This window comes from Agelaius tricolor, unplaced genomic scaffold, assembly GCF_023055355.1.
Source record: "Agelaius tricolor isolate 1412-34295 unplaced genomic scaffold, bAgeTri1.0.p SCAF_2, whole genome shotgun sequence".
NCBI lineage: Eukaryota > Metazoa > Chordata > Aves > Passeriformes > Icteridae > Agelaius > Agelaius tricolor.
Window position 1 is genome coordinate 24171206 of NW_027269262.1, and position 25117 is coordinate 24196322.

At 37.0% G+C, this 25117-nt stretch overlaps 1 protein-coding gene across 7 annotated transcripts in view; it reads left to right on the top strand.

Annotated features, from left to right (window-relative positions):
• SEMA5A (semaphorin 5A) overlaps positions 1-25117 on the top strand; it is a 314662-nt gene that overhangs the window by 210944 nt on the left and 78601 nt on the right. For all 7 annotated transcript variants that reach the window (XM_071454478.1, XM_071454487.1, XM_071454484.1 and 4 more), the window contains 3 exons: positions 6623-6830; positions 19534-19651; positions 24900-25081. In XM_071454478.1, the coding sequence (XP_071310579.1) occupies positions 6623-6830; positions 19534-19651; positions 24900-25081 (508 nt within the window). The remainder of the gene's footprint in view (positions 1-6622; positions 6831-19533; positions 19652-24899; positions 25082-25117) is intronic.

A 25117-nucleotide genomic window follows, 5' to 3' on the forward strand; every position in this document is an offset into this window, starting at 1 on the left:
CATCTATATAGTTTATTACACCATCAAAATATATTAAAAATAGAAAAAAAGAATAAATTAACTATCACTAATCAGATGGTTCAAGCAGGTTTCAGATGGAGAGACAAACGTTAAACAGCTCTGAAAATAAAGAGAAATTAGAAATAAAATAATTTAAATCTGAATCTTGATGAAGCATCACAATTACATATTCATTTTGAGATTCACTCTTTTCCCTAAAGAATTAATGAATGTACATATAAAAATATTTTAAAAAATTGAATTAAAGTTGTAAATTAAGGTCGGAATTTTAAAATCAAACTATATTATTTTTATCTTCTGAATCATTCTGGAAGTACTATGCTTACCCATAGTATATATTTAATTTTTAAAGAAGAGTTGAAGCTCTGTCTATCAGTTATCCTTTACACTGGAGCATGATTAAAAAATGTTTTCATGTATTTCAAGTATAAGTATGTAACCCAGAAACCTGCAGGTCAAAAAAAAAAAAAAGAAGTTACAGAGCATGGTTATATTATCTTGTCTTCTAAACACACCCTTGCTTTAAACCTAATTGTACCCCACCCCCATGTGCAAAAACAGATTATAGTCAAAGCTTTAATTATCCATATTCTACTGATGATTTTACTAATTTTAAAGTTATTTTTAGAAAGGGTGGAGAAGAGGAGGATTTAAACCCCATTGCACTCTCTGTACCATATGTGTCTTTTTTGATGTTACACGGATTGCTAAATCATAAGTCCTGGGCTTCCCCTTTTTAGGCTGAACCAGATGCTGCATTTGCTGTTCCTGCATCTTTTTTTTCTGTGTCGAGCGTACTAAAGCCCTTATGCAACCTAATACTTTCTGTTCATTGGAATGATTTTCTGCTGTTAGCCAAATGCACATTCTACTTCACAGTAGGGCTTTTTCCAGTTCCTCTGGTGGAAGAGAGCAAATATTGAAGATACATTTTTTCATGGTGGCTGAATGGTTATAAATCACCTTGCCCATTCTTTGATTTTTTTGCTATTGTACATTCAGTTAATCAGTTTTATATTTAGTATTTCAATTTATTATTCTGAAAGACCTCTGCCTTGAAGATGACTCTAATGCCCTATTTTTTTGTTGTTGTTTAAATGGTGTTTAATACAAATGTTATGTGATTATTATAACCAGTGTTTATATGTACATATGGATATTAATTAGAAGGTGTTTAGCATTAACAGATTTTTTCCTTTAATTTCAACAGTCTTTATACTGTCTTAATGCTTTTATTTTTCAATGGGAAAAATTATTTGTATACAACTAATACTATGCAAAACCAGTGTGTAATGGATAAAATTAATGTACTTACTGAATATAATTTTCCAAAGTCTATTTCAAAGTAGACTTCTTGAAAATATAAATAATTCATATTTGTTTCAGCTACACTTTAAAATGTATTCTCTCAAGTCTCCATCTATTAAACTCCCTGGTCATTGTGCTGCCAGATTGTTAAGTTTATCAATGAGTCTGTTTTCACATGTTATGACATACAGAGTATTTCTTGCACAGGTGGTATCTTATTCAAATTTAGTTACAAGCATCTCCTGAAGTTGCAAATGTTGCTTTAGAGTCTGTGTGTTGTGTTGACTGCCCCTTTCCATCACACGGACCCCATCCTTTCCATCTGATTAAGACGTATTATTATTCTTCAGAATGTTTTGTGGGAATTTTGAAAAACAGACCCATAGTTACATTGACAGTTTATAATTTAAAGTATATTTTGCTGTTTCTTTAGATTTTTCTTGGTATATTTAAGGAGATTTTAAGATTTGTAAAGGCACCTTGTTGTGCTCAGAAACTGCAGAAATGTTTGTTAAGTCTTAAATATAGGCATACAGCTGTCCTGAAGAGATATTTGAGACTATTATAAGTTTGTTTTGCTTTCAACTCATATAGTTTAGAAGACAGCAGTGATTTTAGCTACATTAATGAAATACGATACTGTAGGCTTCTCTTTTGAAAACTATTGGTTTGGATTCTGTCTCCTGGTGCTGGTTTAGTTGCTGTCTGGAGACCACTACACTCTCCAAGGTACAATGGCAAGAGTTAAGATTGAAAGTCCTTCCCTCTCAAAAAGGAATGGGTAGAGATTTTTTTCTCTTCTTTTGAAGAAGTGAAATGCACTTACTTCTATACTGCCTCATGATGATTTGTTTGCTTGAAGAAAGCAGCAATATTTTGTAAACATAACAGCTCATATAAATATTTATACTTCTCGATAGCAAGAGTTCACTAAAGCTTCCTTGAGGGGTTTTATTTCTGTTAGGAAACTCAGGGAATTACAAGTTTATTAGTTTGTTGCATCTGCTGTTTGCTTTGTATGTTCATTTTCTGTTTCATTTTGCTGGTACCACCAAAGATGTTATAATGATTCCAGCTGCACTCTTGCAGTGTTTTCCATTGCTGGCTATGATTTACACCTCTTACATCTTAAAATTATTTTTTGCTTTTAGAAATCATCCTTTCCTTTTGTCCAATTATAATTTTGTTCTTTACAGACTTTGTTGCCTCCAAGCATGTTCTCTAAAACTCTGTCTCAGGTTCTCCCTGCAGTTCTTCATTGTCTCCTACATATTACATAGCAATATTTCAACAATAATTTTTCTCTTCATTCCCAGTGATTAGATTTCTAATGTTCAGTCACTGGTTTTGCAAGTCTCTTTAAAACTACTGCAGTGCAAGCTAACAAAGCACATTATTTACTCATTCTTGCCAATGTCATTATCTTTTACTACTCCTCTATATAGTTGGCCATCCTTAAAAAAAGGCTGTCAGGTGTCTGGATCTATCCCAGTATGTCTTGCTTACAGTCAGGATGCAAAGATGCCATTCATTTGAATTCTTAAATGGCTGTTAGGCTCAGGCTTGACATTTGTGATGAAACTGCAGCTTTCCCTGTGTCTGTGGCAATAAGGTTGCATCCATTAAGTTGCTCTGTGGTTACTAGCCTTCTCAGCTGTTTCTTGGCAGAAGTGGACACTTAGTTTGATTATATAACTAAATATTCACTTGAAAGATTATTACGGATCTAAAAAACTCCATGTCCTAGAGCCATGTTCCAGACTTATTTTTTCCCTACTTTTTTTTACACCTGATTTTGCTTTGCAACTGTGGTGTGAAAATAGCCAGACAGACAACACTTTTGAAGATAGGACTTCTATAAGTTTCCTAAGTTCTTTAGGAAATCTGTAGTCTTCGCTGGAGCATTGATTTATAATGATTTATTTAATAGTGATGCAAATATTGTAGTAGATTTGGAAACAGTGGTGCAAAACCCCTGGCTTTTGAAAGCAGTGGAATCACTGGCTATGATTTTCCACTGTAAGGAAGTCTGATATAGCCATGTTGCATGCTAGTATATTTTAAGGATGTTGATAGCTACACACCCTAGCTATGTACCATAGACTGGTGAACAAAACACAAATTCAATCTGTGCCTGTCTCAAAGTTGTGGAGTGAAACCAGATCCTCACCCTAGCTTGGCCACCCAGGTGGTCCTTGCAAAATCAAAGTCATACACAGTAGGAATTTAAGGCAGAGAAAATAGGTTGCAGAAGTCAGATGCAGGGGATTTTATTGAGGCAGATCTCAGGTCACATTCTATTCCTTTTTGTTGAGTTTGCATATGACCCACATTGCTCCTGAGAGCAGTGTTTCTTCCTCATAATCTGTGGGATCTCAGGCAGTGTTTCTTCAATTGAAGCTTTGTCAGTTGTGACTTCCAACATTTCTGAGTGCTGATCCTCTTAGACAACAAACAAAAAAGGAATGGTTTGGGAGATGCTGAAAGAGAGCAAAAGGAAATATGAGGAATGAAGAATGTATGCCAAGATAAGAGGGAAGAACAAGAACAATGAAGATGTCTTGGGGAAGGCATTAGTGCTGCAGTTCTCAAAGTGAGAATATTTTATTTATTTCTGGGGTGATATGCTGCTGTAACCATGATCTCCAGGTCATACACTTGAATAAAAAGAACTGTAAGTTTGCCATCTATAATAAATGAGCCACATGAAACAGAAAGTATTTGTATTTGATCATATTCTCCTGTCCAAAGCTGTATTTCTAAATTGAATGTGTTTGTAGGCATAGGGGAGGGAGGCCTGCAGTCATGTGTTTTTTCTTCTCTTGGGGAAGGTGACAGCAAATGATTCCGTCTGTAGATCCCAGACCCAGCACAGTGGTAGGAAGAAATATTAGGTTGTAGAAGAAGCACATGCTGAATGCGTGTGTACCTGATTTTTGTCTCATGCAGGAAAACTGTGACAAGCCAAATACAATGTGTCATGAATCATACTGAATCTGTTTGCCAGTTAGCATGTGATATAGAGTTGCACTGACTGATCTATAAAGCAATACCAATTAATTTACATCTGTAAAATGATCTCACTGCTCCTTCTACTTCTTAGTACTTTTTTCCAACTTCTATGCTCAGAAGAAAATCATTCCTCTTTCACTCAGTAATTAACACAGCGTTATGGTTTAACCCCAGCCAGCCTCCATGTACCACACAGCCCCTCCCTCACCCTCCTCCCCTCCCCTCAGCACAAACCCAAAACACAGCCCCATACCAGCCAGTGTGAGGACAATTAATTCTGCCTCAGCCAAAACAGGGACATACAGACACTGGAATTTTGGGACAAGTCACAGACCATATTTTGACCATGAAACTTGCTGTAATTATAGTCAAGATTTTGCATCCAGTAATCATCAGTGGAAACACTGCTTGTTATGTTGTTGAGCTGAGCTGCTTATTGCTTAATTGTGGGGCAAAACTGACTGTTGGCAATAATTTAATTAGGTTTTGAATAAAAGTCTGTTTTAGGTTGTTTGGGAAAAAAAAGATCATCAAATTAGATATTTTAATATCAAAAATGTTAATAAAAATTAAAATGTAGTTTATTGGAAGCTTTTTTCCTATAAAATGGTCGAGCATGTTTATATCAAAAAAGGAGAAAAATGTAAACAGGTGCATGAAATGATTACATTAAAACCTGAGAGGCTAGGCAGAAGATTTTAACATGCATACATGATTTGGTATGATCAAAATTTTTCTATGGACTAAGAGGAATCCATTTTATACACTAAGCTAATAATTTATGGTTTTCTAATTCATTTTGACTGTTTAATAGAATTAAATAATATCATGTAATGTTCATTATATCTTACACATAAACTTCCTATTAACTTCCCCTACTATTTGGTGTACACTCTCCCCTCCAGTACTACTCCAGGTCTTATGATTGAATACTCAGTCTTTCTCAGGAAAATGAGGACCTTTTAACAGTCATCTTGGTTCTCCCTCTTCTCTTTAGTTTTGGAGTCTATTTGAGGCTGCCTTTTTGTATTTTCTTACAGCTGCTTACTTGCTGTTCCTCAGCACTTCCCAAGCAAAGTCGTGTTGCCCTCGTGTTGGGAATGTCGTGTTGCCCTCCCTCAGCCCAGTTACCCTGGAGTGACTGTGTAGGGGTGCCAGCCCCTGGCCTCAGGCTCTCCCAGGGTGGAGCTGGTGTTGGGGGACACAGACGTGTCCCCAGGTGTTCCCTGCCATGGATAAAAGCAATACTCACCAAGCCAGGGCCAGATACATCCTGAGAGCCTGCACTGCCAGCTCTGAGCCAAACCTCTGACCTTGTGCTAGGGATGGCAAACCCCCTGTTTTCTGCACTGCAGAACAGGCCTTCCCAAACATTCCCCTTGCCATTATTTCCAACTCAAAAGGGAAGTCTTTCAAGACTTTAGGGCTTATCTCTGTGTGTGTTTGCAGTATTGGACCTTTAATACTTCCTATTGCTGGCACATAAAAGATTGCATAATGCTGCAGCTCCCTAAAATATTTATCAGTGTGAGAATGTGATCCTTTGTGTTCAGAAAAAATGTACTTTGATATTTTTAAATTATTTTAATACTTTGCAAGAGTGAGTCATAAATGTTATCATATACTCTGACACTGGTTTTCAATGCGTTACTGTCTTTCCTGAGAATTCACATTAAGAATAAAACTGAAGAGTGAATGCTAAAAGTTATGATTTTTCAGAGGTCAAAATCAGGATAAGTAAGAAGAAAAGGTTCAGCCTCATTTATTCAAATTCACTGAGACTCAAGACCTGCACATACTCATATACATGTTTTATTAAATGAATGTGATACATATCTAAACTCCATAATTTTTAACACAAAGAATACTAAAACAAACTGGAGAAATTATGGAATTTAATGCTTTTTAAACTGCTTTAAATATAATTCCCAAACTGTAGGGCAATCCTGTAGATGAAGCAGTAACACTTGGCATGAATGTGCATTTATCAAGCCAGACTTGAAGTCTTGTGACTACTGCTGTGAAGGCCATTCTGCACTAATAACTTTTTAACTTTTTTCTTTTTTTTTTCTTTTTTTAATGTGTTGCATCACATGAAAACAGACTTTAAAGTTTTCTAAGTTCTTTTAACTGTACTATAATACATAAGGAAACTTCAGTCAAAATAATCCTGCATTCTGAAGCTTCATTGAAAACATCCAACACAAAGATTTTGTCACTGAATGACAGGTAGAATTGCTAGTGTGATTTTTAGTAACTCATTTTCCTCTTGCCTTTTCAGACTATGGCACTATTAAGAAAGTACTTGCCCCAGTGAACCAGACTTCAAGCAGCTGCCTGCTTGAGGAAATTGAACTCCTGCCGAAAAGTCAGCGAGAGCCCATCAGGAGCCTTCAGATCCTGCACAGCCAGAGTGTCCTTTTTGTGGGCCTTCAGGAACATGTGATTAAGGTCCCCCTGAAGAGATGTCTCTTTTACAAAACATACAGGTACGAGGAATCAGCTAGCTTTATTTGACTAGAAATAAGAGAAAAAGAAGAGAAAGAGAAAAATACGTGCAGGGGGTTGCGGAAAAATGGGATGGATAAATGGCTGCAAGTAGGAATCCAAATTAATTGTCTCTCTCAACAATGATTTCCTGTGTACACTGTTTATCAAAAGTGGCTCTGACTACTTGTACTAACTTGTTAGGACTAGGTGAGGCTCTCAAGGAATTGAAGTGTCATTATGTAGATTTTAAATTGTGAAGTGAAACAGTAAGAAATGTTTTATATAGAAAACCGTTATCTGGTAAAGTGCCATATAGCTGCTGGTTTAATATATTTAAAGCTGGGGGCTTGAACAAATGTAGGGGTTTTTTGGGGTTTTTTTAAAGCTGTTTTATAACTGAATAAACATCTCTGTGAACTCAGAAAGAAATTGGTAGCTTGAACTGAGAATCAAGAGTACTTGGAAAAGTGGCTATTTAAAGGTAGTGTTGGATCAGCAAATTGTAATGTAAAAATGTGAATATTCTACTAGGTAAAAGGGCTATGCAGTCAACAGTTGTTCAATCAAAGAAAGAGGATAACTTATAAATAATCACTTGGTTGTATGCTGTATTATGATAGTTAAGGGACTTAAAGTTCAGCACACAACTTTTTCAATGGGCTATCTGAAAATACATCTGGGTTGCAAAACACGCTATTAGAAATTGTTAATTTCATCTAGTTAGTTGTACCTTCCCTTTGGTATGTGTGGTCCTGGTAATTCAGAGCTGTTGTTTTGTGTTACATCAGATAGACACTCATGAACCAGTCATGAGGTTTTGAGAACCGTGACAGAGACATGTGGTTGTTTTTTAGCTTGTTTTTTACCTTGTTTAACATACATTCCTCTGAAAAGTTGAGCTATTAAAGGAGGGAGAAAGGCTGCCAGTTGCCTTTCTTGGCTGCTACACTCAGGCTCACAGTGAGATTGTTTGTGCAGCAGAGATATTATACCCCCCCTAAAAGGCAGCATGACCATTTGCAGGTAGAGACATTTCTGGCCATCACAGGGACCACACAGTTGGTCACAGCAGGGAAGTGACCATGGGACACAGGTGTAGTAAAGCTGTGGCTTGGTGACAGTGGAAGGACATTTCCCAAGGGGACCTGGCTCACTGTGGTATTCACATGCCCTCTGAACAGAGAGAGATGTAGTTTTTTCAGGATTCTCCTGAGAGAAGCTATGAGAGAAGCAGAGAAAAGAATGATCAAAACCATTCTTATCTCATTTTTTGTTCCTGTGTTTGTGCCCATGTGAAATGTGTTCTGGAGATTGTTTACCCTAGGTGATTGCTTGATTGGCTTCTGGTGATGATGTTTTGGATTCATTGACCAATTGGATCCACGTGTGTGTTTTGGGACTCTTGGGCAGAGAGGTTTCTAGTTAGTTTAGTTAGTGATAGTTCTTGTTAGTGTAATGTAGTTACAGTATAATAGTGTAATGGTACTGATAGTGTAATATAGTTACAGTATAATATAGTATAATAAAGTAATTAATTATCCTTCTGATATCATGGAGTTCTGCACATCATTCTTCCCACCCATTGGACATCCTAACACTGACAGCTCACCATAGGGACTGGTACCATGTAGGAAGCCAGTGAAAGGCAACTGGGTTGGAAATAAGACTGAAGGTAGAGGGTGCCTTAGAAAACAAGTAGACCAGGGAAGGGAAGAATTCTACCTTTCACAGTTTTTTACCAGCCTGTTTTTGGTTTATACTGTTTTATATAGCATATTTTTGGAATTTTCTCTTGAAATAGAAGAACACTTGAATCCCCATTGGAAGTCCTGCAAAGCTTACTTTAGGGAAAATTTTTATATGGGCAAGTCTCTGTTTCAAGCATTTTGTTGGTTTAGTGGCCTACATAGGATCAAATTTCAGTTTCCATGGAAATTTCATCTTTCCTTGCTTCAGAGGGTTGAAAAAGGATGTTTGGTGGTGAGTATTTACACCAAGCCTGTAGTCCACTTTGGACATTTCAAGGCTGGTGCCTCACTTTGTTTTTAATGAGATGTGAATGCCCAAGGTCCCTGGTACCTCTGCTTCTCTCAGGACAATTCCCAAGGCGTGTCAATTCTATTCCAGCTGCAAAGCCCAAACATGCTTCTGCCCTTGCAGGGAAGGACTGCTGTTTCGAATCCCAGACCCCATGCGTGGCTGCAGGCTATTCATTCCTCTCCCTGTTTGAGCACTGGGATCTAATTGTCTAATTTTTAAAATTTCTTTTAGAACAAAAGAAAACAAAACAAAAAGAAGTGGTGTCTTTCCCATTTTACTGAGAGCAGTAGTTAAATGCCTCAAATACTGCTCAAATGATAATTTATTCCTCTGCCCACAGGTATATGAAGTCTCATCTTCCAGTGGAATGACTTATTTAAAAGGAGATAAAATGATTCCTTGTGGGGTTTTTCAATCATGTCTTTTGTAGTTGTATGACTTCTCTTGTAGTAATTAAATATTCATTGCACCAAAAGCCTTGCCATCCTTGCTTTCTTCTTGGTTAAAGACTTCACCATCAATTCTAGCTCTGTTTTGTGAAAAAGGAGAGGATTTAGAGATGTGATCCAGACAAAAAAAAGGAATTTCCTTTTCATCTATCATTAGGGACTCAGGTTATTTGAAGAATGCAGATGAAAACTTTCTCTCACCTACAATTTACTTTTGGTTTGACTAGTTTTTTCCTGGTTTATGCTGGATTTCTTTTTTTTTTTTTTCTCTTTGCATGTGAACAGAGTACAAGTACATTACTTGGGGCTATACATTTCTCCGGGCATTGAAACATCTAAAACTTGCTCATTGCATTTCTGGGTGCTTTAATACTCACATTCTTCTATTATGTTGCTAACTATTACTTCTATACTGTAGCAATGAGTAATGGGTAAACCCAGCAGGGTAATGAATAAACCTTACTTAAGGCAATGCCTTGGAGCATAGTGGTTTTGGGGTTTTTTTTGGTATTATTTTAAATAATGTATTCACGTTTATCATACTTAGGGCTGTATAACTGTGCCAAAGCTTCATTCTAAAATTCCATCAATGATAACTGGAGTGTCTAACCCCAGATCAAGGATGTGCACTCTTCAGTATCCACTCCACATAATTATTGAGGAATAGGGCATGCTTGTGTATGAATAACAGCCTTTAAAAAGTCAAAATGTTGAAGACGTGCTACCTCACCTGCTCCCTTTGTGTAAATGGCAGAGTGCTCAGTGCCTAATCTTATCTAATCTCTTTCTTTAGGTTTCTTGCTGAGCTTTCAGACAATACAGCTTCAGTCCCTCTGTTGAGCTGATTCTTTCATGAACTAATATCTCAATGTCAAGATAATTTTCTTGAGATTGCCCATTGTAATTGTTTTTCATTATTCCTTGCTTCATCTTCCCACAGTAGCCTCTTAAAACATGTGGCTGTGTCTTTTATTTGCAATTTATTATGTCTCCTTAATAATCACTCTAATATGCTCTGCACATCACAAGTCTGTTCCTCCAGCAATTTTCAGTGGTGGAGGAACCCTGTGACCTGCTGCTGCTCTGACAGATATTCCATCTGCTTCAGCACACTCCAGTCATGATTCTACTCCTATAAATACTGCTAGCAAAGGCTCTTGAAAATATATTTGGAGGTGAATGTTTTGGGGTGTTTTTTGTTTGTTTTGGTTTTTTGGGGTTTTTTTTTGTGTTTCTGTTTTGTTGTTTTGTTTTTTTTTTTTTTTGTGTGTGTGTTTGAAGTGCAGTTTGTGTTAGAAGTGCAGTTTGCTGCACTTTATTACTGTGACAGCAGACCTTACCATGGGTAAAACCTGTTGTCACACCCATAGTTTAGGTTACTCAGCACTTTTCATTATGCCCTGATGTTTCCATCATTCATGAGTTTCCCATGCCAGTTATTTGGATTGCCAGTTTCCATGGGGGGCAGGTGGAGGGTATCTCATGCAGACTTCTGCTAAAGTCTGAATAGTTTTGAACATCCTGTCATAATTGTGCTGGTTTTGGGAGTCAGCTGGAGAAAAGTAATTTGGGATGTGCCAGTACTTTGGAAAATCAGTTCTCAAAAAAAACCTGCCATCTTCAAGGTGCAGGAAGCAGCAGAGCAGTTACATAAATTCAGTTCTCCTTAGGGAAAATCCCTAAGGTTTGACCAGGTTATTATCACTTGGATATTGCAATTCACACATTTATCAAACTTTTATAGAAATCCATCAATGATATTCACTGGAGCTATTTTCACAGATGGATTCTCCATCTCTGCTTCTTCAGAGTTGAGTAGGCCAAGCATGAAGCACAACTGACTTTTAAATATGTGCTAATTAACTATAATGTGAGATAAACAGAATAATTATCATGATAAGATAACTTAAACTCTCTAAAATTTCAGTTTCTGTGTTTCACTTTGAAGCTTCTATGCATCCATAATAAGGAATAAGATATGTAGCATGAGGGTAAAGACTCTGTACCCCGAAACAAAGAAACAGTCAGCTTTCTTTTGTTGGCAGCTGTAGCCTTCAAAAACAACCCCTGGTGGCAGTGATTTTTTCTCAGGCAAATTTGTCAAAGTTATGCTTTGTACTGGCATTTTCAGTGCATTAGTTCTGAAAGGACAACAAAAGTCTATGTCAGCCCAATGTTCTTTAAAATCTTACCAAGCAAGGGTCAAGGATTGATATTTCTGATGGAAGATAGATTTCACACACTTGAAAGGCTTGAAACCTAATCTTGCTATGATGTTATGTCTAAGTAAATAAATAGTGTCATCTGCTAAAAGCTGTACAAATAGTAACTTCTCTGACATGAAAAAACCTGACAACTTCTGGAAATTTTTGAGTATTTTTTTTACAATATATATAATACTACTGGGTCACAAGTTTGTCTTGCTAAGTAATGTTATCATAGCTATTCTACTATAACTAACCTTTTGCTCTTTGAACTTCTTTATTCTTATTTTGGTGTCATTGTGAGCCTCCAGTTAAGCAATCTGTACATACAAGAAAACTCTATCAGCAAAATCCTAAAAAGAGTATTGAATTAACTAATAGAAGAAAACAATATACTTTATTTCATTCCTAGAAGTCCAGTAAGATCATTGATTTAAGTACTTCAGCCACTTTTGCATTCCTTTATTTTGCCCTAGCTGTAGATTTTGCACCCTCTGAAATACCCTCACACTCAGTAGGAACCTGTTTTCCTGGTAATAAACATTCTATAACATTAAATAGTAAAATAATTATTCCTATATACTGATATAGGGTAGCTATACATTGACAAGCTAATAACAAGTATGTGGTCTTAACCATTACTAGGTGTTCATGTGTCCAGAAGAGCTTGCCAACAAATGGAATTGAGATTTCTCTTTGGAAATAATCATTCCAAAGTATTTCTTTTTGGATATTTAGGTGGATTTCCTGATTTCAAAATATGCAGGCTTTATTCCAGTTTAAGTATGAGAAGTCTGCTGCTGCATTATAATGTCAGAACCACATGAGGACTGATCTGAATTAGTGATTCCAGAGTAATATTCCAGAATCAGAGTCCTCATAAATTTCCCAGACTGGGATAAACCATACTCCTATCTGCAAGTCTAGATTATAAGCACATATTAAAAATGGCAATTCTTTTTTTGGGTCTGAGATACACTGAAAAGTTACCTTCAGTAGATGTCAAACTTATGGACACTATTAAAGTCAGCAGAATTATGAAATAAGCACAGTTTTAAGTTTTTTGCACTCAAAAGTAGTAGAATATTAGTCCCATACTGCAGAGGGAATAGCTTGACCCTTTCTCCATCTGTGAAGATGAAAGCTTTTGCAGAAAGTGTCTGTCTATCTGTCCTGCAAAATACATTAGAGACAAACTGTTCATTTATATTTTGCTGCCCCTGAAATTTTAGTGACAACCCTTCAAAGTGTGATCTATGTATGTATGTATTGTGTTTTAAGCAGATATTTTTGTGAAACAAGAATTTTACAGTCTGCTCCCAATTTATTTCTTGAAGTAGCCTTATGAGAGAAAGAAAAATGCCTTTTGCATTTAGTTTGCAGAGATGTAAGTAAACCAGATAGACTTGACTACATATTTGCAATTCAGATTTTATTAGTAGGATATGGTTTTAAACAAAAAAGTGACCTAAGAAAGAAAAATTTAAAACAGTCTTGTGGTTTTCATATATCGTGATGCAATTAATTTTGTTGCTTTAAAGTATCAAAAGATTCAGGAATTCTAAGTTCAGTGTGTTTACCCTTAGTAACTATAGGTGCTTATGGGCAAGTTCAGGAAGTGGGGGTTGGACAAGCGGACAGTGAGGTGGCTTGGGAAATGGCTGAATGCCAGCTCTTAGAGGATTGTGATCAGTATCACAATCTAGTTGGAGGCATACTGGTTTCACCTAAGGGTCAGTACTGGGCCAGCATCATTTAACTGTTCATCAGTGACTTGGCTGAAGGGGCAGATGTCTCCCCAGCAAGTTCTCTGATGACACAAAGCTGGAGGAGTGGCCAAGACTCCAGAAGGAGTGTAGCCTGTGCCACCCTGCAGAGGGACCTTGGCAGCCTGGAGAGATGGGTGGAGAGGAACCTTCTGAAATTCAGCAAAGGCAAGTGCAGGGTTCTGCACCTGTGGAAGAATAATCCCAGGCTGGAAAGCGGCCCTGGGGAGAAGGACCTGGGGGTCCTATTGGACCAGTTATCCATCCAGCTGTGTGCCCTGGGGGCCAGGAAGGCCAGTGGTATCCTGGGGTGCACTGGGAAGAGCACTGCCAGCAGGTCGAGGGAGGTGATCCTGCCCCTGTAGTCTGGTGAGGCCACATCTGGAGCGCTCTGTGCTGTTCTGGACTCCTTGGGACAAGACATGGAGCTCCTGGAGAGTGTGCAGCGGAGGGCAGCAAAGATGAGTAGGATTCTGAAGCATCTCTTCTCTGAGGTGAGACTGAGGGAGCTGGACCTGTTCAGCCTTGAGAGGAGAACACTGGAAAGAGATTTATCAATGGATATAAATATCTGAAGGGAGAGTGTTGAGAGGATGCTCTGAAAATTGTTTAATTGTTTTTCACATTTGATCCATATATAGTCACTTGGAAGCATATACATTCAGTGAATTGTGTAGTATAAACAACTTTTATACATAAATTTCTGATTCTGGATTTGATGGAAGGACCTTGTGGGTTTAAGGCCAGTATTTTCAGTGATTTTGCAAGATTGAATGGTATCTAAATATATTTGGAGTATGCTAGAAAAATTAAAATAAGAGGAAGCAATGGTAGTCTGCTCAGAGTGTCTGAGATGATTAAAGGATTTGATTTTCTTACCAGTTCAGGTGAGAGTTAAGCAGTATTCTGAATATTTGACATGCATCTTAGCTTGAGCTACCTGGGATTTTATAAGTTGTGTCCCTACCATTTATCTTCTGGATCATTCATCTGTGTCTTTAGATGCCTGTTCTTCATTGCACACACATATATATGTATACAGCTGCAAAACCAGTAGTAATGAAAACACTGATAGTCACCTTTGTCTGGTATCACATTCATGTATTCATTCAGCAATGGATAGAACTGTGCATCTGGAGCATGAGACAGGCTTATAGTTTCAGTTTTCTGTTTGAATTTGAAGTGATGAATCTGTCTTCTGCAAAATAAGATGGTGACCCCAGTTCAGTTCCTGATATACAAAGTGTCAGGTCACATTTGGTGGTAATGGGGACTATGTAGGCATGGATATTTCAGTAGAAATTATTGAAAGGGTCAGGAGACTCAGTTCTTTGAAATGCTGTGTATGAGTAAAGACAGAAAAATGTTTCTTGAACAGTCTTAGAAGATGCACCTCTTGCATTTATATATATTGTATAGTAAAATGTTACAGCTCAAGAGGATACCTGATTAGCACTTTCATATTCATATGGGAATATATTCTTCCCCTCAAAGGAAATTTTAAAATCCCTTCAAAATTAACGGTATTATGATACAGCTTTTAAACTTAGGGTTTTTTTTTTTGTTCTTTGGAACACACATAAATTCTTTTTAGTCTAAAAGTCGATGGGATTTTTAACATATTTTGCTCTGAATTGTGTTCAATTCTGCCTTATTTTCTGACTCAATAAATCATCTCAAATATAACTGAAGTAGGACAATTTTTCTGGCTTACTTGATGATAATTATAAAATAGCTGAAGAAATAACCTGACTTTTACTGACTTGCTTTAGAGTGAGGTGGCTTACAGTCAGTAGTCAGTCAAAACCCATTGCTAAAGTGTAGCACCACTGCCAAATGTGTGCCTTGCAGGAGACACACTCTGCTACCTATAATTTACATTTGGTAAAAAAATGTGATGTGACAATGCAGAGCAAAATTAGCATCAGTCAGGAGAAGCCAAAGGCTGTGACTGTGGTCACAAGGGTTTTCAGGATGAAGAAGAGACGAGAATGTTGACTCCATGATCAGAAGGCTTGATTTATTATTTTATGATATATGTTACATTAGACTATACTAAAAAGCAATAGAAAGGAAAAGGTTTCTTGAGAAGCTAGCTAAGCTAAGAATAGAAAAGGAATGAATAACAAAGATCTGTGTCTCAGACAGAGCAAGAGCCAGCTCTGCCATGAGTGGTCAAGAAATCCAAACACCCACAGGAGACCAATCATGGGTTTACCTGTTGCATTCCACAGCAGCAGATAACCATTGTTTACTTTGGTTGCTGAAACTGCAGCTTCTCACAAGGAAAAATCCTGAGAAAGGATTTTTCATGAAAGATGTCTGTGACAAAAGGCTGTTGAATGTTTTTGCAGAGAGTGCTGACTCGATAGGGTAAGTGGCATCAAGAGTCTTCAAATGATCCAGTTTAATTCAATTCCTGAATTTCCTTCCTGGACAAAATTGCCAGTTTTAGCAGTGCTGGGACAAATCATGTGAAGTCTTAGAGATGTGAGCTGGTGCCTACTGGGATTAACAGACAAAACATTCATTCTCTGCTGAAATTGAGATGTAAGGTATACTTCTAGAGACAAGATGACAAAATATATTATCCAGCTCTGCTATTTGCCGTGTGACAGTGTGAAAGGGCCCTGTCAAATGAAATACCTAATACCTACTTTAAAATTTATGTAGTTTTTCAATAGTGGCATCTAAAATGACTTTAATTTAGACAGAGATTTGGGAGGAAAAGGAGATAAAGATGTGTAGTAGTATCTGATTTTTGACGTTCCTTAGTTGTATAAAATTGACATAAATTTGACAGCCACGTTCTATAGTTTCTTTTGTTATTTCATGTACACATTGAAGCTACTCCTCTTACTGCTGTCTCTTTGGAGAGAGATTCATGAAAAAAGACTTAAAACAGTACGAAATTTTCCTAAAGACACAAAACTGCGAATTAAGTCCCTTTAAATTTCCCGTTTCAGATAGAAGTTCTGATTTTTTTTATACTTACAAGCTTTATTCTATATGATTTTTTTATCTGTTAACTAATTTTGTTATCTGTTTCTCTGTTTTATCTAGGCATAGTAGATAAAAATAATTAGCTGCTGTTACTCACACATTAAATCAAAGGAATCATCCCTCAAAGAAAAGAAACTGGTTTTAAAAGGTGACATAATTAGGTAGTAAGGATAAAACCTTACCCTCATATTACCTCCCTCTTTTAAAGAAACTATGTCCGCTTTTCAGAGATATAGGTGATCTGAAAAAAAAAAGAAATAAGAAAACCCTCTGAGATGTGAGCCAGGGTAGAGAACAGAAAAGAATTGTTGTGCCAATACCTGAGAACAGGGCAGCTATTTAAGTCAGGTCCTGCCACATCTCCTGAATATGTCTGACACAATGAGCTGAAGGAGGTTGATGATACTGAATTACAGTTTTCTAGGGGTTTTTTTTCTGTCTGGATATAAGATTTAAAAAATCAAACTTTTTACAATGTGAGACTTACATATAATAACGTCTGGGACAAATAATTAGCACATTAGTGAAAAAAATCTCAGCAAAACTAGAGTTTCTCATGTGAGGAATATTTCTCTGAAAATATTACTTGTTGCTTTGTTTGAAATAGTTCATATGTTTAGAGGATTAATTTCTGTATTGTGGTGTAAAGAAAACCATGATTGAAGAATAGTAATGCCTCTAATTTGTGGAGGAAGTTATCCTCTTGTCATCAGCATGAGGAGGTTAGCTGAGTTACTAACTTCTTAAAATGATAATTTTCATGTGCTCAATGGATCTTTTTAACTAAATTCTGAAAAGATTCACCTCATTGTACCTTGCTGCAGTGCGGTCCAAACCTGGTCAGGTACTGAAAAAACCCCACTCAGTGTTCACAGAGTGATCAAACATTCTTTGTCATAGCAGTACAAGAACTTTCTTTTCTTTCATGGAACTAGGATCTGTTCTGATGCCAGAGAATTGTAAGGACAGTCAAAATATGTTTCTAGCACATTTCTTAAAACTTCTGAGTGACTTATAATGAAAGTTGCAAGTCTTTCCGATTTGCTTGAATCGTAGTAAAGTGAAAACAAAAGCAAAAGAGAAAATGGGGTCTAAGACCAGAGTGAGAGAAGGATCAGCTTACTCCTACTAAAGAGGTAGTATGTGACTAAGTGAAAGTATATTTCAAAAGACTTTGAAATATTTTTGGTTTTAATAAAAAGTTTCTAAAGCATAATAACTGAGTTTATAAATTTGAACACTTTGAAGTTAGAAAATTGACCACTTCAGCTTTGAGGCGCAAGTTCTCATTTCAGAGTTACCATTGCTAACATTGCCAGTTGTGCATTGTCAGCCTTTAATTTGTTTTTGTATTCTTTTCTCATCAAACACATGCTTTATCAGAGATATTTAGAAGGAGAATACTGGACATCACGTCTTGCAAACTTTGGAAGACCAAGACACTTAAAACTTTCCATAATTTGCATTAATGTTCATTCTCACTTTCTAGATAGTTAAATGGAAACATGTGTTGCCTGAGTAACAAAAATGCTAAACGCTCACAGCTGCAGGAGCCAACAGTGGGAACTCTCTTCTGAACAGCAAATTCCCTAAACAAGAAGCTTTATCTTTGGGCTGGAATCCTGATTAGGGGTATCCATACCCATTTTGACTGTTATGCCTCTTAGATTGTGCCCCTTTTGCAGATGAGAACTATGCTCCCACATGGTACTGGTAATCCACATTGTCAAGTGGAATGTGGAAGTGAATTCTTTGAAATTTATAATTATGGTATTTTGGAATAACACTCCAGGGAATTAGTGACTGTGTTTGGTCAGGTGTTAACATGGAAGTACATGAGGAGTGCCCAAGATAAATAGAAACATCAATAAAACACAAATTAGTTAGGACAAAATCACAGAATACTTGAAATTGTCAGGGGTCTCTAATGTTCATCTGGTCCAGTGCTAGCTGGGCCTCCCAGAACCAGTTGTCCAGGGACGTGTCTGGGTGGCTTTTGAATATCTCCAAGGAAGGAGATTCCAGAAGCTCGCTGGGCTATCTGTGCCAATGCTCAGTCACTCTTTCTGCAACAGTGTCTCCTGATGTTGAAGCCTCCTGTGTTTCAGTTGGTGCCCATTGTCTCTGGTCCTGTCACTGGGTACCACTGAGGACCCTGGACCCTCTTCTTTGCGTTCTCCCTTTAGGGTTTTGTACATATTGATGAGATCCTCTCTGAGCCTTCTCTTCTCTAGGCTAAACAGCTCTCCCAGCTCTCTCATCCTGTCCTCCAGTTGTTGAATCATCTCTGTGGCCCTTCAGTCAACAGATGTGATGGGAACAGATAATTAAAGAGAGACGGATAATGTCCATGGATTTAGTTGAACAAAAATGATCAGTCTAACATTTTTTACAATCTAGAAAAAATTTTTAAATGCATTATTTTTTATTTGTAGTTTATAGGTATTCTTACAAGTATTAAACCAATTATATTGTGCTTCACTATCATGGGAATTCCACCTCCTTTTTTTATGGGTCTTTAGCTATGAAACTGCAGACCTATTGCCTGGACTGTTAACACTAGACCTTAGCAAGAGAAGTCTGCTATTTATTAGAGAAATGAACTTCTAATTTTGTACAGTGGATGTTTCAGAGTCTGTATGAAACTGGACCAGCATCCTTCTCTGTGATCCATTTCTTTCCCTCCTCATGTGCCCCTAAGAGAGAGTGTTGAGTGCAGCATGTGATATGTAAGAGGTGTGATGGCAGCCACCAATGCTCCTTTGAACTAACTTCCAGAAATTTTATACGAGTGCAGAAAACAGATCAGAAAGTTTTCTAATTAATTTCAAAGAGCAGACACTGTCCTCTGATTTCTGAAAAAGATGATATCTACAATTCTAAAACTGACAGAAGAGACTACTGTAACCTCTTGAAATTTTTACTTGGAGCACACAATATACCCTCTTTATGAATTTCTGTAATTCTCTAATAATTAAGTACAGCAATCAGTCAAGACAACATACCATGCATGCAGACAGAAATTCAGCTATGCACTTAAAAGAAATACTAGTTTTGTATAGGCATTCAAATTAATTTTTCCTCTGGTTTTGGTCATTTTGTCTGTGCCATACCACAACAGGGATCAATTTCACTATCTGCCTATGAAGTACCAAGAGATGCTGCATAGTTATTTAGAAATCTTTGGTCAGTACAAATGAAGATAAATGTCCCGGTTATCTGATTGGTTTTCATCCACAGTGCATGCATTGGATCCCAAGACCCTTATTGTGGCTGGGACATGGTGATGAAGAAATGCACAACGCTGGAAGACAGTCTGAGCATGAGTCAGTGGGAGCAAAGCATTACCGTGTGTCCAGTAAGTCCAAATGCATTCATTTGTCTCTTGAAACCTTTGATTCCGTGAATTTCATGAAAATGAGCTGGCATAGATTTTTCAAGCTCAGAAAACTACATTTAATGTCATTTTCCTTAGGTTTTCCCATCAGATTTTAGCAGAATACCTAGTTTCTTTTCTATTTCTTATTAAACTACTTCTGTGATAAAGTTATTTAGAGTAATTTCAAAGCGTGGTTGTTTTTTATCCGTAATGTCTATTTTTCCACCTTGAAAACAAATGTTTTCTAAGATTAGTGATATTGCCATATTTTTCCCTGCAGAATTTTTCTCCATTATGTCCTTTGAAAAAGTTTACTCACTAATGGTAAAATCTTTTCTTTTAGGATTATTATTGGTAATATAAAAAGCCAAATAATATCTTCTAAAGTCCATGAATTGGAAGGCTGAATTCCATGAGTTAAGGCTCACACACATTAACAACGGAGGTGATAATTACGATAAATGCAAGGTTCATATTTACAGTGGCTTAGCACCTCTCTTTAAAAAAAATATTTTTAATAAATTCAATATAATATAAAAAAGCACCAACAAACTTGATATGTATCTCTCATTTTAAATTTTATTCTGGTTGTTTTAATATTCATTCTTTTCCCTTGCTCAAAAGCATGCAAAAAGAAGGGGTTTTGTGCTATTGAGCTTTTCTTTTTTTAAGATCCTTGCTGCTGTGTCCTTCTGCCCATAAGGAGGGAGCCATTCCAACTCAGTTCTACTTTCATTCCTAGTAAGGACTTCTTGATCTTGTCCCCACACACCAGTGAAGCACATGCATCTATAAACTTATGCTCACATGGCATTTGTGTTCTTATTTCCATGTGTTTACAAGCTCCCTTTAACATGTTGATGACACTTCTCTCTCCTAAGCTCGGCTTTGTTAGTGAACTAGAGATGTGCAAAATCAATATAAAGTTATTTCGGCTCTGACTTGTGCTCTCTACATGTGTTGCAGCAGCCTCATAGATACAAACACTACAGTGATTCTGAGGGCCTTGAGAATGTACACCTGTGTTTGACTATGTTTGACATTAAATAGCAATTTTTAAAATATTTTTTTCAAATTTTTAAAACTTTTAAAAAATGCTTGTGTCATGCCCTGTCATTTGCTTCCACCTTCTCATATAGAGGACTAATAAAATAGGCCTGTGTTGGATTCATCTGCATTAGCATTTGAGCTGAAATTAGGAGCAACTTTGGGGAAAATACTGTGATTATTGAAATGCCTTATTTTGTTATTTGCATGGACAGTCAGCCTGCTCATGTGCTCAGTGTTTGAATTGTGGCATTAGGCCTTATTTTCTTTTGTAGATATAGAACCCAAGGCCAAGATGGGGTGGACGGAGGAATAATTTGGAAAGCATAATTCCATTCTGTTCTGTTCAACTGGAAAAAGAATTATTTAGTATCCATTATATGACATGTGCACAGGATATGGAAGTCTAGTCAAAGCAGGGGAGTACCTAAGTCTTGCTTAGAAATTTATCCATAGCAGTGAGACCTATCCTGCTGATCTGAGATTCAAAGACCTGATGAAACTCCAAAGAAATTTTGTCCTTGAGCATATTGAACTTGCATAATATAAGGAAGATTTTAGAATTATCTAAATTGAAAAGTGTGGGTTTACGCCTTTACTATTTTAAAGCCTTTACTATTTTAAAGCCTTACACCCTAAGTAACACATTGTTGAACAGATTGGAAAAACTTCACAGAAACTTTCCTCTGAAGTAACACGGTATTCTGGCAAACTGCAATCAATTACAATTTTGCTTAGTGAGGCTTTCAAATATTTGTTTTTATAGCATTTTTTGTGCTGTGCTCACAGAATATATATGCCAAGATGTAATTAATTTAATTTTGTAGGCAACTGAGCTATGTGCATCCTTAACATGTGCTAGATATATTCAAGACACTGTTGCAAGCAGAAAATAACAGAATATTCAAAACCTACTTTCCCTTTTTTGGTCCCAACTGCTTCCAATATCTTAATTGTTAGTAAAATTACTCATATCTTTTTAATATTGTAGATTTGTTTTAGATTAATGAATGATCAGTTTCTTCTAAAATTGGATCAGAGAGAGGTCTGATTATACAGTAGATTACTCCAGAACAAAAAGTGTGATCAGTTTCCTTGGAGAAATTATTTCCTACAGAAATATTCATATGGCTGAGTACTTATAGGCGTGTCATGGTAGAGGAGAGACGTGAAAGGGAGAGATAGATGAGTGTCTTGCTACCATCTCTGGACTTTGAAGATCAGTTTTGAAAAATGTGGTTATTTTGGTTATGTTGCTCTGATTTAATTCTCAATTTGATTTTTAGGTTGTTGTTTCAGTTGGCATGAGTACAGCCATTGTGCATAACATAAATATGGACACTAATTAATGCTATGGCACATTTGATCTTTTTCCAGTTGGTGATTTATCCTATTATTCATCCAATAATTTTTATAGCAATGAAGGTTCATTTTTTTTTGCAATATTTTCCAGTGGGACAACTTGCAATCCATCACTTAAAAATATCTAGGAGCTTTTACAAGGAAAGGAAAGTTAAAAAAATGAAAAAATGTTTTTCAGGATTTTGGTTTTGGTTGTGCTTTTCATTTTGTTTGATTGTTTGTTTGTTTAACACAAGTATGCAACATGAAATGGCTTTATTTTTACAGTTATTCCTGAGGAAAGTGTAGTATGGGATCTGAATTCATTAGCAGCTTCAGGAAACTCTACAGACTCACTAAATTCTACCAAAAGTAATCTCAAACCAAAGATCTCTTGACAGAGTTAAAAACTGTGACCTTTACTCAGAGTGCAGAGGCACAAAGCAGGAATATGAGGTGTGTGCAGAGAGACTTCAGGCAAAGGTGGATGTTTGGAAGACATTAAGAAGGAAGAAAGGTCTAAAGCTATCTGCAGAAGAGCAAAGGTGACAAAACCAGGGTGGTAGAGAGGGAAAGCAGAGTGTAGCCATGCCGAGATGTGATTGTCATTGACTATGATTTTGCCCTTGAGGTGTCAGATGGTGAAAAGTTAATGGGCTTGGATTCTGGTGAGGGCTGCAAAGGCCCCTCATTGGTACATTTTGCTTTCCTGCAGTTGTATGATAAAATTGTTTGATATCACTTCTGAAAGGGAGATATTCACAGAGAGACAGAGCAGGTGAGTCATGGGGAACAGCAGAGACCCCAGTGGGATGATCTTTGCACGAGCAAGGAAAAATAATGAAGACAGAGAATATGTCACCAATTTTTCTTTCTGAGTTCAAGCTTTCAGCTATGTTTTATGTATACTTCTCTGCTACTTAATATGTATTATGGTAAACATAGACAGCTGTTAGCTTGTGTAACCATAGACAGGTTTTAGTTTAAAACTGTAGGTGCAACAATAAAGATGTTTTGATGCAGCGCAGAAACAGAAAACAGTAAAGGCATTTTCACATCTCTGACATATTTAGATTGAGGACATAGAATTGTTAGTTTATGGACTATAAATATTTGTTAGAGCAGCAGTGTAAGAGAGAATGACTCTGCTTGTCACTTAAAAGGAAGTATTTCTTGTTGTCTTACACAACCCATCAATGTAAACTCTACATGAGCTAAGGTTGGTGAGTTATTTTCAATAAATAGCTGTCAACAGATTTTGAAATGATTATTTATGGTTATGTCGGTTGTAGCTGACAGAATATACACATAGCTGTTCTTGCACAAGGGACTATGGTGAAAAATAAGCTGTGGGAATTGTAATTAGTAGTGAAATTATGGTATCTTTGCCACAGTGGAAAGAAGCAGCCAGCATCCAGAGTGTCAGTGAAAACATGCTTTATGTTCTAATTGAATATCTTGTATCTTCAAAGTACTTGTGCAATGTCCACTTCTCTCACCACTGCTAAAATACTAAAAATAGTAAAGGAAGATACCATTTCAGATCAGTTATGACAATCTACAACTGTAATTCCTGTTTCAATATGTAAGCAAATATTCAAGTGTTATGTTCTTGCACATTGAATGAAAAATGCATGACTACAAGTGATACATATTTATTCTAAGAGTGAATTTAAATGCTACTTGCACTTGTTTGTGCTGTTGTTTTGACTCAAAGTTAACATGAAGCAAACAAAAGGCACATTCCTTAGTATTTAAGTTAAAAAGTGGCCATAATTTCCATTTAGAATCACAGATTTGTCAAGATTAACACCTTATTACAAGAATATTATGAAAATTTGCCTTGTCTGGGAGCTGATTTTACCACATCCTGCCCCATTTTCTTTAGAAAACTCATTTTCTAGCTATTTTTTTTTCCATCTGGGCAATGAAGATTTCATATTAAATGTGTTACAGCTGCTTGATAGAAACATTCCAGTCAAGATGAGAGTGGTCTGAACCTTCCAGCCAAAGGGTTTGAGAACTGAATTCTATGGGAGCAAACTGTTTCATCATGTAGGATTAGGTGCTGATTTTTGGAGATGTTTCTAGGATTTATACATAGAATTTCATATGACATTTAGAGACTGTCATATTTAAAACCACTTTTCATCCTTATGAAAAGGACAGAAAAAAAATCTGTTTCCAAAAAAGACACTCATCATGGAAATTTGAGTTTGATCAGCCCAGTCTTGTTACCTTTCAGCCTCTGTGTTTAGAATTGTTTCATTGGAAGGAAACTGAAAGATCATTTAGTTTGAATCCCCCCTGCCAAGGGCAGGGACACTTTCCACTAGACCATGTTGCTCAAAGCCCCATCCAACCTGGCCTTGAGCACTTCCATGGATTGGGCATCCACAGTTTCTCATGGGAAACCTGTTCCAGTGTCTCATCATCCTCATGGAGAATTTCTTCTTAATTTCTCCTTATCCTCTGCTGGCTCTTCCTTTTGACCTTGGTTTTTACAGTTAGTCTCCAGGTTCCATTTTCACTGGAAAATTTCAGGAAGTAGGGATTACAGAAGACAATCAAGAGGTAGGCAAGCATGGTTGTGAAAGGTAACAGTTGTGATTTCTGTTATTGCTATGGTGGTGACATCCAGTGGCTCAGATTGGTCAGAAGTTGTGGAAATTATGCAGCTACAGGAATTATAAGGGGAGGTTGCTCTGGAAGGTGTATCTCTCCAGCGGAGACTGCTATTGTTGGTGGCTGAAGGCTAAACTTTTCATGCACAGCAGAATAAAGAGGTTGTGTGAAGGAACTGCCAAGCCTGTAAGCTTTTCTGTTGTGTTGTTTCTAGATGAGGAATCTGACAGTGGATGGACATTTTGGGGCATGGTCACAGTGGAAACCTTGCACCCACACTGATGGGGCCAGCGTTGGCTCCTGCCTGTGCAGGACACGCGTGTGTGACAGTCCTGCTCCTCAGTGTGGAGGATGGCTGTGTGAAGGGCCAACCATGGAGATTGCCAACTGTTCCAGGTATGCATGACAATTTCAGGTTCTATCATTTGTGGT